The following is a 17,524-nucleotide window of genomic DNA, read 5'->3' as shown; positions in this document are numbered from 1 at the left end:
AATTAGTTTTCTTCTGTTGCAATCAATTTAATTCTTAAAATAATTTATGTTTTAATGTCCAAAACAACCAGAATAATCAATTTCCAAAACATATCTTGTAAAATTCTGTTGAAAGCTTATTAATAACAGTATTAACATCAATAATTAGGATTTAAGTAACAGTTACAATTATATATTTCTTTCATTTAAATTATATTTTGAGTACATTCATTTTGATTTTTAAAAAATTCTAGTTTTTGAGTTTTATTTTTTCTTACTTAAATAGCTGAAACTTTGATAAATCAAAAGTTTTTATGATAGTATATACTTTCATTATACATATTGTATCTGCAATATTGTGTTAAATGCTGGTAAAAACATGAAAACCAAAGGTTTTATCAAAATTTTAATATTTCTGTATTATTTTCATTGCAAAATAAAATTTCATTTTTTTTTTAATCAGCTACAACAGTATCTTTGATTTAACAACATATTTATTGCATCTTTTTATTATGGAAATGGAAAATTTAGTGTCTTTATAGCATTAAAACCATGTTAATGAGACTGTATTTAAAAAGTTTTATTATAATATCTTACACCTGCACAAATATTGATTGCTTTAAATTAATTTTGGAAAGCTTTCAACCAAGAGCTACTAAATAATTTGAAATTTATATGCAACTAAAAAGAAATACTAAAAAGTTACAGAAATTACACAAATAATTTATTTTACAAATTTTAACACAATATTCCTTTTAATTGTGTGCATGTTGATATAAAAACTTAACCTTTTTAATTATCAGCAAAAATTTTCAACTTAAGAATAAAAATACTTTTCATCTGATGTTTATCTAAATTACTGTTACATAATCCCAAAGTCCCATAATAAAAACTTATTTTCACTAAAACTTTATATTTTATCTGTTATTTTCTCTATCCTAAATCTATATGCATTCACTTCATTTGACCAAACTTGAAACTACCATAAAAAAACAAAAATATAGTAGTACTGTTCTGTCCTCTTTGGTATTGACCATGAAGTACCAAAGCACTTCCCATGAATTTCTACTTTAAATTTTTCACATCTATTTCCTATGTTTCACTATTAGCAGCTGGATCAGACAAACTGCCAAACACAAAGCAAAGAATCACTACTACTACTATTAAACTGTTTATGTGATGAAACTGTCAGTAGCAAAAGGGTAGGTGTAGTGCAATAAGTTGATTCCTCCACATTTTTATCATAATTCACCTCTAAGAACACACTTGGAAAAGATTTATCATTTTCTTTAAAGTACAGTGCCTGTCAGAACAACTGTCTAAAGCCAAGGTGTCCAACATAGTCACCACTTGCCACATGTGACAAAATGGTTATAAACCTATGACAAATTGGCACTTTACAACTACCACCAATTTATTTAAAAATGCAATTCATTCTATTGATAAATAATCGCAAACTATCTTTATACCTTTCTGTATCTATAAAAAAAAAAGTCTTTTTAACATGTGGCAAAAGGTAACATTCTCCACAAATTTGGCAATTAAGAAAAATTGTTGGACATTACTGGTTTAAAGTATCAAAAGTTCAAGAAATTGTTTATAATATGGCTTTAAACAAAAGCTGGGAAAAAAACCTGCTAAAGTTTTGGATGTTAGTTACTCTTCCAGGTTGATCAGAATTTACAAGTATAACTGTAAACATTGTGCGAGTGCTTACAAAGATGTATGTTATTATTATGTTCTCCTAAAATGTACAATTTTTAGTTATTTTTCTTAAAACATAGAATAATAAGTATAAAAATATAAGAACTGACTTCTAGTGCTTACAAGACTGATTACAAAATGTGTTCTTGCATTGTACATGCTAAGCCTTGTTTATTCTTTAAAGTGCAGGAGAAAGGCAATTTTCATAGATTTCAAAAACTATAAATGCTGTATAGTAGGAATAATACAATATAGACTCACAGACAAGAGGACATATAATGTAAGGCACAGAGAAGGTTTAGCATTTAGTTTTTAATGTTCTCTTTTGAAGTAAAATTGTACATATAAATTCTAAATTGCATACTACATTTTATACCAATTTTAATGGCATACATTGATAATAAAGTTGTTTTGTTTAATTTTGAAAACTTCTCTCAAAAACACCACATACTCACTTTGACCTGTCTGTAATGGGAAGGTTAAAGTATAAAAATTGCTTTAGGTGAGTAGTTAATTCTTGGAGTTATGGTTCTCACTTTACAATTATAGTGATAATCTGCAACCTAATCTTTAATAACTAAGTTAATATTCTTGCTAAAGCTAAGAAAATTTTAAACAGTCAATAATGAAGACAATGCAGCAGAATTACAAATTAAGAGGATACATAAAAAATTAAATACGAAGAATATATAAATCAACACAACTACAAAAAACATGAAAGTAAAGGCGTAACAATGAATTATACAGGGTGTTCAAAAGTCACTGTGCAGTTTTGTAATCAGCATTCATTCAGTCTATTTCAAGCCAGCAACTGATTTCAGTGTTTAGAATCAAAAATAAGAAGGATTCAAGCCTATATTGATGCCAATGGGGGTCACTTTCAACATTGTTTATAATTGTCATTCATATTTACCTCCTGTATTCTATATTGAAACATGTCTGTTAATAAATAGCAACTTCCTGAACACCCTGTACTATGTACAACAAATTTTGTTTCTGGATAGTATGCATTATTTCTTAATTGTTTATGTTGTAAAAGTACATAAAAAGGCCATTATACCCTTCACACTTTACTTTTGTGACCTACATAATGAAATTTAAAAACTAACCTATTTTCTGTGTAAAAACAGGCAAATTTGCACATTTTCATTCACATAAGGTCTGAATGAAACAACATATGAATCAAGATTTACATGTATTTATGCCTAAGTTACACAAAAATGTTTAGAAGCAAGTAGTTTTTCCAGATTTACGACTATAATTTAAATCACTCTCACGTATCAGCCCACGAATATAATCTCTCATCATGTTTTCATTATATGCTCCTTGGTAGCAGCGTTCAAAGTCCAATATATCTTAGTGGAAGTGCCCGCCCTGCTCCTCTGACTATGCTCCCATGTTCTCCTTGAAGTTATCAAGATGAGTATCAAGGATATGGACTTTCAGAGGCATCCTGCAGCCCATTTTGCCATAGTTCAGGTTACAGGATACTCCAATTGTCTCACACAGACTAAATACATTATGGCAAAAGCAGAGCCCATCTTGAGGAGTGAAGAAGCTTGAAAAATGTCAGTGACGATTCCTCTGACTTGCACACTTTCATCTAACAAATCCTACTCCTTGAGCCCATATGTCAAAAGCTCGGCATTCGACTCTGTTAGACCAAGATCTCTGATCAAGTCATTGAGGTCTCTTTGGTTAGGGTGGTACTATGGGTTACACCCACCAGCTGCATTTCTAAAGTTGTAAACTGGATCTTCAACGTCTACCTTTTCTTCTGATTTGCTGCTCTCTTTTGAGGATGGCTGCTTTCTCTCTAACAGAGTGGGTACAGGGAGCTTAGGACAGTGTAGCACTGTATGGAGTGTTCAGGTACATGATAACAGATGCATTCTTGCCAGCCCAATGTCTGGAAGGGTCCACCATGCAGAAGTAGCAGCTGCTTGAGTGGTCAGTGGGTTCATGCTAAAATATTTTGGAATAGCGAAGTTCATGGGTCTCTTTTCCCCTCTGTACCATCCTGCAAAAGAGAAAAATAAAATTGTTATTATGAAGAATAAGTTTATTTCATCCACAACTAATGTGCAAGAGGTTCATGCAAAATATTTTGATATTTTTTTCTATACTATTGGAAATTAATAAAAGATATTTAAATTTTAAAAAGGTCTAAAATTTGTATAATATAAAATCTTACAATTCAAGCAAGCAGAAACTGTCTGTCTTACCTTCTAGAGTTTTTCTGCATGCTCGCAGGTAAAATGAGGTGCCCAGGGTTTGTCTTGATTGCAGAGAGGAATGCTGAAATATGCCTTGTAGGCTTCACACATTTTAGCAGATGCTGTCACAGAGTAATTTTTTGCTCTTGTCTTGACAAATTGGCCACATACATAACAGAATGCATCTATAAAATGCTTGCAGCTTCTTGATGACATCTCTGATAAAATCAGATAGGTCTGTGTGTTCACTTATGCAGCTAGAAATAAACTGAAGTGGTGAGCCCCTGTATGTATGTGTGTATATATATATTACTAAGGAATGTTCTACAAAATTCTTGTAAGTTCTAGAACATTCTCTATCAGCTACTCAGCACTGAATCTACCTGTAATATTCTGAAAAAATGGGTAAATTTGAAAATTTCATTACCCAGGTCACAAAAGCAAAGTTTGAAGAGAAAAATAGGTCTTTTCCCATTTACTTTAGGCATAAGCAACTGGGAAATAACACTTTCTATGCAGGAATAAGAAAAAGTAAAAATTTTGTTACATAGTGTTATCTGCTATGTATCCCAACTAGGGCTGTGAGATTAATTCTATCAATCAATATCAGCAATCACCTCTGCTGATTTATTACCAGAAATCTCTGCGCTGATTTCTCCAAGCCAGTTCCATTGGCTGTGGTTTTGCTAGATAGTAGATAGGGACAGTGGGTCCCTATTAAGTTACTCTTAATTTCAAAGTAGAAATGTTTAAAAAAATTTCTAAATATCAATTTCTGTGTGCTATCTAGTATGCTGAATAAAGAACTGGTACAAATTAAACACTTAAATCAGTGGTTCCCAACCAGGGGTGCGAGATAACATTTCAGTTTTGTTTTATTTTTTTGTTTATATTAAGGGTAAGGTTTATGCAACTTTTAGATTGTTGTAATATTTTTCTTTTCCAAATGATTTGTTTTTGTTTATATATCATTAAAAACTAATTAGAAAAATTTGTTTAGGCCACCTTCACCTTTATTCTTAAATAAATAATTACTGTGAGGGGCACGAGAACATTAACATTTTAAGGGGTGCAGGGCATAAAAATGTTGGGAACCACTGACTTAAATTATCAATATTGACAAGCTAGAACATAAAATAAGAACCTCCTATCTTTTCTATTTTCCAACATATTAACATATTTATTAAATCAACCAGGGTAGTCCTGCCCACCTCTTCCATCTTTGAAGATACTTTACTTATGTACATCTAGTTCCCTTAATGACGTGTAAAACCAACTGAAAGATCAGAATGTCTTCCTCATGATTTTTTTCAGCCTTTGCAAATTATTTGCATAGGAAGGCCTTTTCCTTTCATGCTAGATCCAAGTAGTAAGGCAAGACTTAAGAGAGTTCAAAAAATTATTTTTTAAAAACCCAAATACAGCTCAGTTACTAAGCTTAATATATGTTGGGAGAATTCTGTAGTATTGATATAGTGATTTATGATTTTTTTGTTATTTCAAATATATATGTGAAACCACAAAACATTATTTCACATCCTCCACGTGTAAAATCTGAAAAGGCTTAGCAACCAACAAATGAGTACAAAAGTCATTATAACTAGAAGAGATAACCGTTTCCTATACTTATTTATTTACAGCAAGATTTCTTGCTTTGTTATGTTAGTTTAATATTTAGAATAGTTTAAAAACTGACACAATAATATTAAAAGGCAAAATGTGAAAAGGTTACAGGCCTAAAGCTGTTGGGGCAATCAGCTCTAATTATCTTCTACATGTAGTCACTCTAGAAAAATCAAAAGTACATTTGATTTTACTTCATATTTTTCAGCTCTTGCTACAAATATAACTATTATTGTCAGAGTAAAGAAAATAAAGTTAAGGATTTACAAAAACAAAAAAATCTAAAAGTTCTAAGGAATAAGTAAATAGAATACAAAACTATAAAGCACACTCAACCAAACAGCAGATAAATAGGTTAAAAACTGAGGCTGTTAGGATAACTAATTTGAAGCTGCACATACATTTTTTATTTATTTAGAATGACTGGGAATTTTATTTATTTTGTTTCATATTTTCCTACTTTTCATTGTTTTGTACAATGATGATTTCACTACAGTCAGTATTAGGGTAGAGAAACTACAAGATGAAATACCGTTTTACCGAAATAAATATATATTTCTTTACTTAGGAGGTCCTAGAGGTTAACAATTAAAATATGAGAACTATAAAGTGAAAAGAAGTATTTTTATTCTTAGGAAGAAAATCACTTAACTTGAACTGATTGAGTAAAGGCTTTGTGAATTCACAAAACAAATTTTAAAGTATTTTAACAAAAGATTTTGCTTTATGTATAACAGATTTCTGAAGTTCACTAAAAGTGTACCAACTTCTGTGAAGATGTACATAGTACACCAATGACTGCAATATTTATAGTTCCACAGTTACAACGTCAGTTAAACTGAACAAGCACATACACAAGTGATTATGTAAAAATATTAGCATTAGAACACATTTTCTTTATTTGATTAAAAAAAGGTCAATGAAATGTTACTCTGTTTTAAAAACAAACAAGATTGCAACAGCAGGACTGTTGCCCCAACTACATCGCTAGTGCTCATATTACCTTTAAATAAAATAAAAATATTTGTTACCAAAGTTTAACTTTTTTTTTAGCCAACAAATTTTGTGAAAATACTAGTAATTTTAGAAAACTTATTTGATAAAATAATTCTGTTTTTATATTGACAGAAGTTAATGCTTCATTAGGTTTCTACAAAATAAAATTTTAAACCAAAATCTATTACCATCATCATGATAATTTTCTTTTACTATCTGCTCTGCATGTTCAACTATACTGGAACATTCTATCTGTGAATGAAAAACATTGGTTTAGAAACATACCATAAAGAGACAAAAATGAATAAGAAATATTAGTTCAACTTCTATTTTCACAAACACATTATAGATGGAGTAATTATCTTGAAAGGTTTGCTTCAGTTTCAGATTTAATATTTCACCTTCTGAGAGTTTGAATTAAGTAATCAGTATTTGCTTTCTCAAAAATGTCAAGTTACTTTTAAAGCAAGTATTATAAACATTTCCAATTTTATTATATACAGAGATTTAGAGCTTTGCTGTTTAATCTATTAACTATTATCAATTATCAAGCAGTGATTATGCTCATTAGTGGCAAGTTAATTAATTAATCAAAATCAATTAAAGTGCTTAATCAAAATCACCACTTCTGATTACTACTGTTCTTGGTTATTTTAACAATTAACTAATCCTACAATCACCAAATTTGCTATCCCTGTCTTTATGGTAAATGTAATAATGCTATTTGACAATTTTAAACTTCTGACTAGAGAAAAAGCAAATTACATATAGTACCCACTGACAAATGTCTGAAAAGACCTGCTGTCAACATTTTTTTTTTCTTGAACTACTAAATAAAGGATGTCAACTGGCAAGCAACACCAAACACCAATTTTTTTCTCTTAATATATCATTTTCCAAATTATATATACAAATGGTCACTAAAATGTAATTGATTAATAAGACTGTTGAGCAACTAATTACCAACACCACTAATCAACCAGTTCCAGTTAGACTGAAAAGTAAACATTGTCAACTAAAATAAGATAATTATACCTCAAACAAACAAGAAAATCAACTTGATTAATTCACAATCTATTACTAAAGATCACTCATTACATAGAATCATATCACATAACTGCTAATTCAAGTTATTTTTATATCAATTAATGTCATACAAATAATCAAAACTGGTAAAATTGATTAATCTAAATAAATATTGCCATTATGATTTCTCCTTATTTTCAATTAATCTTTCTTGATTATTTTGTTTTATGCCACATAAAAATAGTTTCTGAAATGAGATTTTGTGGATTTAAAATAAATACGACTTCCTTCACACTGAAATATTCTACTCCTCTATCTTTAACAAGTAACTTCTGATGTAATATTTAGTCCCTTTGTACATACACCTTAGGTACCTATATGCTTAACAGACTTATAATTAATATATTTATCATAAGATTAGCTAGAATCCCACACTGAGAAGGAGGAGGAACTGGTGTGAGGGAATACCAAAAGCACACCTGAAAGCATCCAAAGGGATAGCCCTGACCACGAGAGAAAGATATCTGAAGATCAGGAGGAGAACTGCACCACTTACAAGCTAGATACACTCTTTGTCAATGTGCATAATTCATAAAATACAAGGGTAGAAATCACAAGGTCTAGAGTGACTGGAATGAGTCAGACCATACTGAAGTATTGCTAGATATTTGGATGCTTCATATAAGTAATTGTAATAATAAACAAAATAGTGAAGTATAAGAAAACATGTTCAAGGCAATGATGTTTATAGAATAATGACAGCTCAAGGAGACACACCAACAAACTTGTTGCCATGTGATTAATTTATAGCTAGTTTATGAAGAACTGATGCTGTCAAGGACAACATCAGTTATTTAAAACAGAGATTCAAAGAAAGGCCACTGAGAAACATTTGCTATTTATTTAGACTGGAACAGATAGACACCATCAAGTTTAAAAGGGGTTATTCAAGCTATAAACTAAAGATGAGAAACTGTCTGTTGTATGTTTGAGTTGAAGTGAATGAATGCTATCAAGCTTAAAAAGGGTTAAGCACACTTGGACATTGAAACCAAGAAGAACCTTGGAGGGAAGGACAACATGACAGTGTGAGCTATTGTGATTGATTAACCAATGTAACTCACGAATTTTAGAATTCATAAACAAGAAACCCTGACCACTTGACAATGCATTAGTACAAGTTATTATTATGAAATTAGCTTTAGAAATCACAAAGAGAAAGTTACCTGACACCATGGTACTATGAATAGGCCAACAATTCTCCCCTCAGCAGGTATAAAAGGTCCCAGAACAAATGCCAGAATATTCAAAATCTAGCAAGTAATCCGAACTGATTTAATCATTCACATCTCATAGGAGGAGGATAAAATGCCTCTTACATTTAGTATAAACACCATTTCTGGCCCAAGCTCTTTGTAAGTATTTTTAATGTCATTCTTTCTTGAACAGTCACCATGTTAACAGAGTTAAAATGATTGTCTATGATGAACATGAATGAAGATAAAGTGTGTGTGTGATGACTTAAATAAAAAGTGTTATTGGAAGTCTTAGTCTCAACTCTCTTCACTCTGTTTTAACTATAAACCCTTGAGTTAATGGCTGCATGCTCCACTGCACCATCACTTCAAATAAATATTTCATGTAACACCAAATAGTATTATTCGAACTCCAACAGCTACACTGAGAGAATCCACTCGGTCTGCCTACAAGTCAGCCCACAACCACGTTATAATATATGGCTATCAAAACTCAAATGCTGCCAAACAAGAAATCACAGTTTGGCAGAGGAGCATAGAGGAAGTCACATGAACATACTATGCTATTATATGACACCACACACTAATTTGCATGACACACACATGGAACGTACTAATTTCAATAAGGTGGTAGTTCAAGGCGCGCGACATGCATAAAAGAAAAAAAATTCACATATAAAGGGCAGTACCAAGTAAGAATACCTTATGCTATTTGAGGTGATAAGTACTATATTAGAATTAGTACTTTAGTACAGTTCAGATAAAACCTTTTATGGATGAACCACAGAACAGTAATGAATTATCTTTTCAGCTTCTTACAGATTGTGCATTATGTTGCATGTGTCACACAATTTCACGTACATGATGAAAACAAAGTAACCTAATACTACACTATCTTACCTGACAATTTATAACAGACTATATGAGGGGTATTTCCAAAATTTATTTCAAATAAACAAACTTCTAAATAGGAGGATTGGTCTCATGTGAGAATAATCTAAAAGTTGAATCTAATCTATTAATAAGCCCAATTATTAATCAATTAGCAAATTCTACTAATTACTCAGCTTAACTTGAAACTAAAAGAATGTTTGAGAGTACAGTACATGATTATCTTTTAACAAATTCATAAAAATTTTGTCCACAGTAGTTTCTAAAATGTTAGAAATTTTTGGCTTTATAATAATAATAATAGAAAGCAATTCCAACACCTCACAACCAAAGTTATTCAACTATACTTACTCCAATAACCTTAGCAGCTCCTGCCTTTGCAGCAAACATGCATAGAATACCAGTTCCACTCCCAACATCCAAAACCACCTTTCCTCGAAACAGATGCTTGTTGTGATACATGGCATTTCGATAGGTGAGAGTACGCACTTCATCTTTTAACATTTCCTAGAAGATGAAATTTTTTTTTTTTAAATATAAAACTCTGAGATGTAAAGAGGCAGAAAAATTAAACCTAATCTTCACAGACCACATGAAACTTCTTTACACAATTATTTAATAAATATTGCTAGCTTAGATAACACCAACATTATTGTTGAAGACTGCTCTTCAGACATACACTTAATATAAAGTTGCTACCTGAGAAGATATTCAGTTTCTGACAGTTGTTTGAGCTTTGTTAATATTTTATGTCCTATATAATTTATTTTGGTCTGTGGCATTTAGAAAAACTGTCAAAGTTTCACCTTTCATACTTGAAATAAGCAAGCTACATTAATGAATACCAGTTAATATCCTTATTAACAGTATTAGGGTTGTTGTGAATTTGTCCAAATCACTGCTTCAGGCCTAGATCACATATCAAAGTAGTCATTCAAAAGTTGATACATACCAGACCAGGCTTTTGTGCCACTTCCATTTGGATTATACTGAAGGGTAGAATTGGTGCATAAACATACATAAAGCAGGAAGTTAATTTTCCTTTCAATAAATAATGAGAATGAGCTCGGATTGTAAAGGTACTGCACAAGGGCTTTAATTTATCTTGAATGAGTTATATTTTCAGGATCTTTTCTGTTCTTCATAGAACAAAATCAACTGTCTATAAATCAGCTCCAAGAGCAACACAGAGAAAACAATATATGTCAGAATTAAGAGTTTTCATTTGCTTGTTACAAAACAATGTATGAATCCTTCCTTTGCTGCCCATTCCTTTTTTATATTTCTGCAAGGATTTGTTTCACACATCTCAAGCATAGTACTAAATACTTATCTGTCAGTAAACACAGCAGTTACAATTCTGGAACCATATCAAGATGACCCAAGGTCAAGTTAAAGTATCGCATTTTTTAAACATATACTTCCAAAAGTTTCCATTGCTCAATCTTAACTCCTATACATAATTGTATCAAAATAATTTTTTTACAAATATATTATTTCAGATTAACAAAGTTAACATGAAAATAGTAATACATCAGCTATGGTGCCTACAACTTTTCACACACAATGGTGGATAGGTTCCTGGATATCTCTAACATTAGAAGTTAAACCCATACATTACCGAGCACCTAGAAACAATGAACAATTTATTTACTTAGCCATATACAACAACAATATTGTTTACACTTTTTTCTGTAGTTTAACATATTCACAATCATCTTTGTAACAGGGATCCATCATAACACGACACTTATGAATTCCTGTTGTTGTTATCTTGCCAAGTCATGTACAGATTACCAAATAATATATCCAAAGTAAATGGATGTTTGTTACAAGAAACAGCTATTTGGAATCAGTACACAAATACACTGGTTACTAATTAAATTTTACAATATGGAGTTTTGTTTACATGAAATGTCATCTGAATTGTCAAAGAGAATAAGATTTCACTGTATTATGCAAATACATAATTTGCCAAGGTAAAAAAAAAGTAGTATTTAGGATATTTTTCTATTAGCCTGACCTCAAGATCAAACAATGGAAAAATTAGAATAATGATTATTCATTTTATTTTACAAAATTTTTGGTAATTATAACAATTTCAAAAAGTTTGAATATCATTAGGAAATGAACTATAAAACTAAAAAGACTGTTCAGGAGATATAGTACTATTGTTCAAACAATACTGTTTAACTTCATACTATAGCATTAACCATACTTTGAATGATATTTACAAGAAAGAAAAGACTTCTACTTTAATAATACAACAATTTGGATTGATCAATAACAACCATATAGGCTGAAAATAACCACCTAAATACATGAAATTGAAAATAATGTTAACCCTATCTCTAGAGGTCTTCCTATGGTTATACTCAAAGGCTATGTGATTGCATTTGTCCACTTGCATTCAAAATTTTGTGAATGTATATCAATAAATCTGGTATCAAAGTCTGTATTATAATTAAATGAGCATGATCCATTAATTAATTTTTAAAATGTAAATATTAAGAATGAAATCCTCAATATTGATTTTCTTGCATCACATGGTATGTTGAATGCAGCAATGGTTCAAATTAATGTTTATTCATGTCCAAATAAAGTCTACAGTTTTGTAAGAATGAGTAACTCAAAATACCAACACTGACATTAGAATATAAAATAACTTCTACTTTTCCCCATTTGCTGAGGTATCGCTCATGTACTTAATAAAACAGTGACCCTGCTCACCTGTTTTATATTTTTCAAAATGCTCCCTTATTTCATGATTTGCAATTTATATTTACTTGTGAATAACCAACTGAAAACTCAGAATGTCTCCTAGTGGCTTTTTCAGTCATTTCCTAGTCTCATGTCATCACCTCCTTTTGAAACAACACTCCAGGAAAATTGTGGTTGAATCTTCAGTCTACTCAAAATTTCATTTTAACACTCAAATATAACCTAGATACTAAACTTGATAAATTATAGTGGAAAATTACATATAAACACGTATAAAGTATTATAACTGAAATGTGATTTATTTTAGAAAATACTAGTCCATTAAAACAGAGCCAAGACAGGTTAATTTGTGAAGGTCAGTTTTATATTCTTGGAAATAATGTGACTGCATGTGCACCTCATCAATGGAAAAATATACAACTGTTATAACAGTTGAGCTGCTTAGACAAAACATCTGTGTTTAAATTATAATTTATATACATTTTTGAATGAAAAAATTTTAATGTCAGTTATGAGATCAACCAAATCTACCATACATATACAAAATTTCTGATTCAATAGTGAAAATAACAGATAGAAATATAAAGTTTTTATTAAAAAATCATTAGATAATTATGTGGCGGTTGTAACAATTTCACGTGTGACATTTGAAACTTTTCTGATTCGTAAAAGTATTTTTAATCTTAAAGTAAAAATCACTCTGCACGTTGAACAGTGAACATTTTGAAACAAAAACTGTTAAAAAAATTTTAATAAAAATTTAATACTTAATTCAAAATAATTCATTCTCAAAAATTATAGTATAATTAATCTCAGGGATACGTTGAGGGAAACAGACTTGATGGATTCCACCCAACCCACAATGGAAGGGTTAAAATATAAGCTGCAATATAAGTTTTAATTATGTTAAGAGAAGTAAAGGAAGCCATAGAGGTCACACAAACTCAACCTGAAATGATTATCAACTGGAAGCAAGGATAGGTTATAATGATTACAAACCTTCTTTTGCATTCTAAGACCAGCTGAAACACCTAGCCATACATTAACGAGGCAGGTGGGTTTTCTAATATCATAGGGCACTACTAGTTTGCACAGCATACTTATTTCAGTTGGTTGTTATGCTACGAAAGTGAAAATACATCTGCTATTTTTCCAAGCAATATTCTTTCTTTAGATTCATGATGCTTCTATTTTGTGGTTAACAAAATAAAAAATAACTTAGTTGGTGAGGTTAACTAAAAATGACCATTCATGATGTTAGAAAAATACATAGATTCAAGAAGTCTTTATAACAATTAATAAAAACTCTTATAATCCAAGCACTTTTGAAAGATGGGCCTTGCTTCTTCAGTTTGTTCCTGAAAGAGAAAGATTTGCCTCTCGAAAGTGCTTGAGTTGTAGGGTTTTTATTCAATACTACAAATAACAATTTCTTCTTCTTATCTGTATTAATTCTGATGGAATTTGTAATGTAATGTAGTAATTCAATAATAAGCACCTAAAAGCCATTGTACACAATTTTATTATTTATTTTGTTTGTAAGTCAGTTCTGCCTTTAAGCTGATCTTGCTGTCCATCATGAATAACTTGTATGCTTTTTAATAACCATATCTGAACCTCGCAAACATTTATATTAATAACTGAATATATGACAACACTGTATGTGAACTGAACACTTGGGTATAAAAATAGTTGAAGAGAAAGTGCCATTGATGTTTTTTGTTAATAAAGGAACACTATTCCAAAGACCAAGTATATCCTGACAATCAGAACACAATAAATGAAGTAATATTTCATGGTTACAGCTAACAGATAAAGAATAATAATGCTCACATAGAAAATTACATTTTAACTTATACAGGCTTTATTAGGGTGGGTAAACCTGAAAATGTGCTAAATCTAAACCATTTTGTACTTGCAATTTCAAAAATGTTAGATAAAGGGTAAATGACATCTCTTCACTTATTATACAATAGGCAATGTTAAAAATATAGAAAATTAAAGTTTTTTTTAATTCTCCAAGTTTTCTTAATATGCAATCATTCATTCTTTGCAAAAAATATTCAATTACAATTTTCTTCTGGCTTTTTAATGAGTCTCAGCACTCAACATGTTTGGAAGATGCAAAACAAAATGCATTGCTGTCTATTCTGTAGATGTTTTGTTACCACTCCTAAATAATATTAAATTAGCAATCTCTTTAAATTCAGGGCAAAGAGTACATATTTCATCCTCTGTATCTTTAAGTCCATCAAAATAATTTTTCTAAGAGAGCAACATTTTTTTTTTCTTTTCCATTATCATTTTTCTTGTTAGCTTCCTTAGTGTCAGAAGAAACTTCTTTGAAACACCTGATAAGAGTTAATGGATGTGCTACCACATCCTATTCAAATAAGAAACATTATCTGTAATATCTTTTGCTGGCACTATTGCTAGGCAACAAGACCTAAAATCAGGCTCGGTACCACCATCTTTACCATCAGTCATAACCTAATAGTAATATAAACCTTACATGGCAGAACATGCTAATACTATGACTTGAATTTAAACACAAAAAATAAATTCATTTTCAACATTATATTTTTAACCAGTTATTCTTATAATACATAAAACAATATTATGTTTTATTTAGAGTACTGCAATGAACAAATCAGTTGTTTTAACCTGCGTGATTGACTATCTAAAAATATCTTAATGTACTTTACGTCGCTGCTTTTTATAGCATTCATAAATGTAAACAGTGAAAAAAACAATCATAAAACAGGAAAGAAGGATACATGAAATTTTATGTCAATCAGAATCTATTTAAAGAACATTTATTTTCATTCACTGCTTTAATGTTTTAAATCTCTTACTGCACAATTAATTTTTCAATTATCCATCAAAAATGACAGTTTATCCTTTTCCTTTACTTTTGCAACATTGAAAGAAGTTGTGCAGGGTGTTCAAAGTCACTGTGCAGTTTTGTCTGTTAATAAATATACAAGTGCACAGTGACTTTCCGAACACCCTGTATTTTATATATCGGACATTAATTATTCTTGAAAAGCATAATGGACAGCAAAATTAATTTTACCTAAATACAAAAACCAGAAAAGTAAAAGATGAGTAAGAGGTCAAAATCATTATAAAATATAAAGATTTTAATATAAATAATATCCAAGATATAAAGAAATATAGTTATACAGTTGTTAAATGTACTCCTAAAAGACTAGCAGTATTGGAATAAAAAATAGTTTGTATTTTTACATAATTTTTATTTTCATGGCTAATCCTTCTGTGCATATTATTTTAATTACATACCAATTCTATTCAAATTATACATTACACTTTGGACTCCAGGTATCAAACTTTTAAGATGTGCTGTGTAAACCTTATCTAAAATATAATACTTGTAATGTGATAATGAAAAATCAATTCTGATAAGAACCGAATAATTTAGCTAAACATTTAAAATGTTTTTTTCCAAAAATTAAAGTCAATTTATAATTTTTCACTTTTTTGGAAATTCTATCACTTTCCAGCCATCTTTTTATCCCATTAAGTTCAAGATAAAAAAAATTTTATCAGTAAAATAAGACAATTTAAGTATTAGTTTTTGGTTTATTACTTTAGTACAAAACTTTTTAGAATGATTCACTATTTTAAAATTAGAAATCTAGATTTGCTAAAAAAATACATTCTGGTGCTATAATAAACATAAATGGAACATAGAAAATATTGAGAAGTTACTTAAAAATATATTAACTATAACAGCAAATCATAATTCCTTCCATTTCACTTGAGGTAAAACTGATATTACTTATGATGGTGCAAGTTCACTACATTTTTGTAATAGAAACCTTCAAAAAAGGGATATTAATATTACAGAGGTCTCGAAGGTGAACAAAACTATGAAATAATCTGGAGGCCCCATATTGGTTCAGCTCTATGTCTGCAGATTTACGATGCTAAAAAACGAGGTTTCTACACTTATTGTGGGCACAGCACAGATAGCTCTTTGTGTAGCTTTCTAGTTAACTACAAAAAGGAAGGAGAGAAAAGAAAGGGCAGCATTTAATCTGATGGCTGTAACATATTCAAAAAATAAAGTGTTGAGTTTTTGGTAAAATTAAAACTGGACAGACAGCAATCATGTGCATGGGAATTTCTGAAAACACACAAAGCTCAGATAAAAAAAAAAAAGTTCAACCAATCTAAAAGATACTAGGTTAAATTCCATAATATGACAGAAAATACTTTATAACTAACATTACTACCTCATGTATGCCAAAATGAGCATAGGAGTCAAAATAATAATCCTTAGAAGTCATTTCTTCTGGTTTGTATGTAGACAATCCATCCATTTCTTTCTGACATCTCCAACAATATTTTCCAGGTTTTGTTAATGCTGGGGTAGAATTACAATCTTCTGATGTCATTTTTTTTTCTGTAGTTCCTTCTGTTGTTGATACCTGTTGGTAAATTCAATTAATGCCCAACTTCAAATAAGACATGATTATAAACAACAAATACTTTTTAAAAAGTTATATGTTGGTATAAGTATTTAATAGATTACACACTACTCAATCAGTGAGAAATTGCGATTCCATGGATGTATATATTTTTTTATTTTGCAGATGAGCTCCTGAGTAGATTCAGTTTTTCTCAGCAAGATAATGAATGAACAAGCAACAGTGGTAAACTGAAGAATATATGATTCAATAACTTTGAATTTTAAATACCTTCCAAATCACCTTTTCCTCAAAATGTTCACATATACCACAGTATTGGTTGCAAACTACAAAAGGATTGAGTTAACTAGACAGAAGAAACAAAAAAATGTTTGGCATTTCTATGAAAGAGTAGCTAATTCATCATATGTCCAGACATCTCTTGTCATTATGCTTTCATTACTTTCCTCATAGGACATACTTTTAAAATAATTTCCAAATTATTGTCTCATTGCCACAGAAAGACTAAAACAGCAGAGTTGTATTTGAAATATATGCTTGGAAAGTATAAATAACCAAAATCAAAGAATATATAAATTTGGTAACTTATGAATGCAAGTTAATTGGTCATGCTAGCCTTTAACAACAGTATATATTTTTTTTTTTTTTTAAAAACATT

General features: G+C 30.1%; 1 protein-coding gene across 1 annotated transcript in view; it reads right to left on the bottom strand.

Moving 5' to 3' along the window:
- LOC143222046 (protein arginine N-methyltransferase 1-like) overlaps positions 1-17,524 on the bottom strand; it is a 54,269-nt gene that overhangs the window by 15,599 nt on the left and 21,146 nt on the right. Inside the window, exons 2-4 of the mRNA XM_076447878.1 lie at positions 16,672-16,866; positions 10,043-10,198; positions 6,707-6,770 (exon numbers count right to left, since the gene is read on the bottom strand). Coding sequence (XP_076303993.1) covers positions 6,707-6,770; positions 10,043-10,198; positions 16,672-16,866 — 415 coding nt within the window. The remainder of the gene's footprint in view (positions 1-6,706; positions 6,771-10,042; positions 10,199-16,671; positions 16,867-17,524) is intronic.

Source organism: Tachypleus tridentatus, chromosome 8 (assembly GCF_004210375.1).
Source record: "Tachypleus tridentatus isolate NWPU-2018 chromosome 8, ASM421037v1, whole genome shotgun sequence".
Classification (NCBI taxonomy): Eukaryota; Metazoa; Arthropoda; class Merostomata; order Xiphosura; family Limulidae; genus Tachypleus; species Tachypleus tridentatus.
This window is presented reverse-complemented; position numbering and strand designations above follow the sequence as displayed.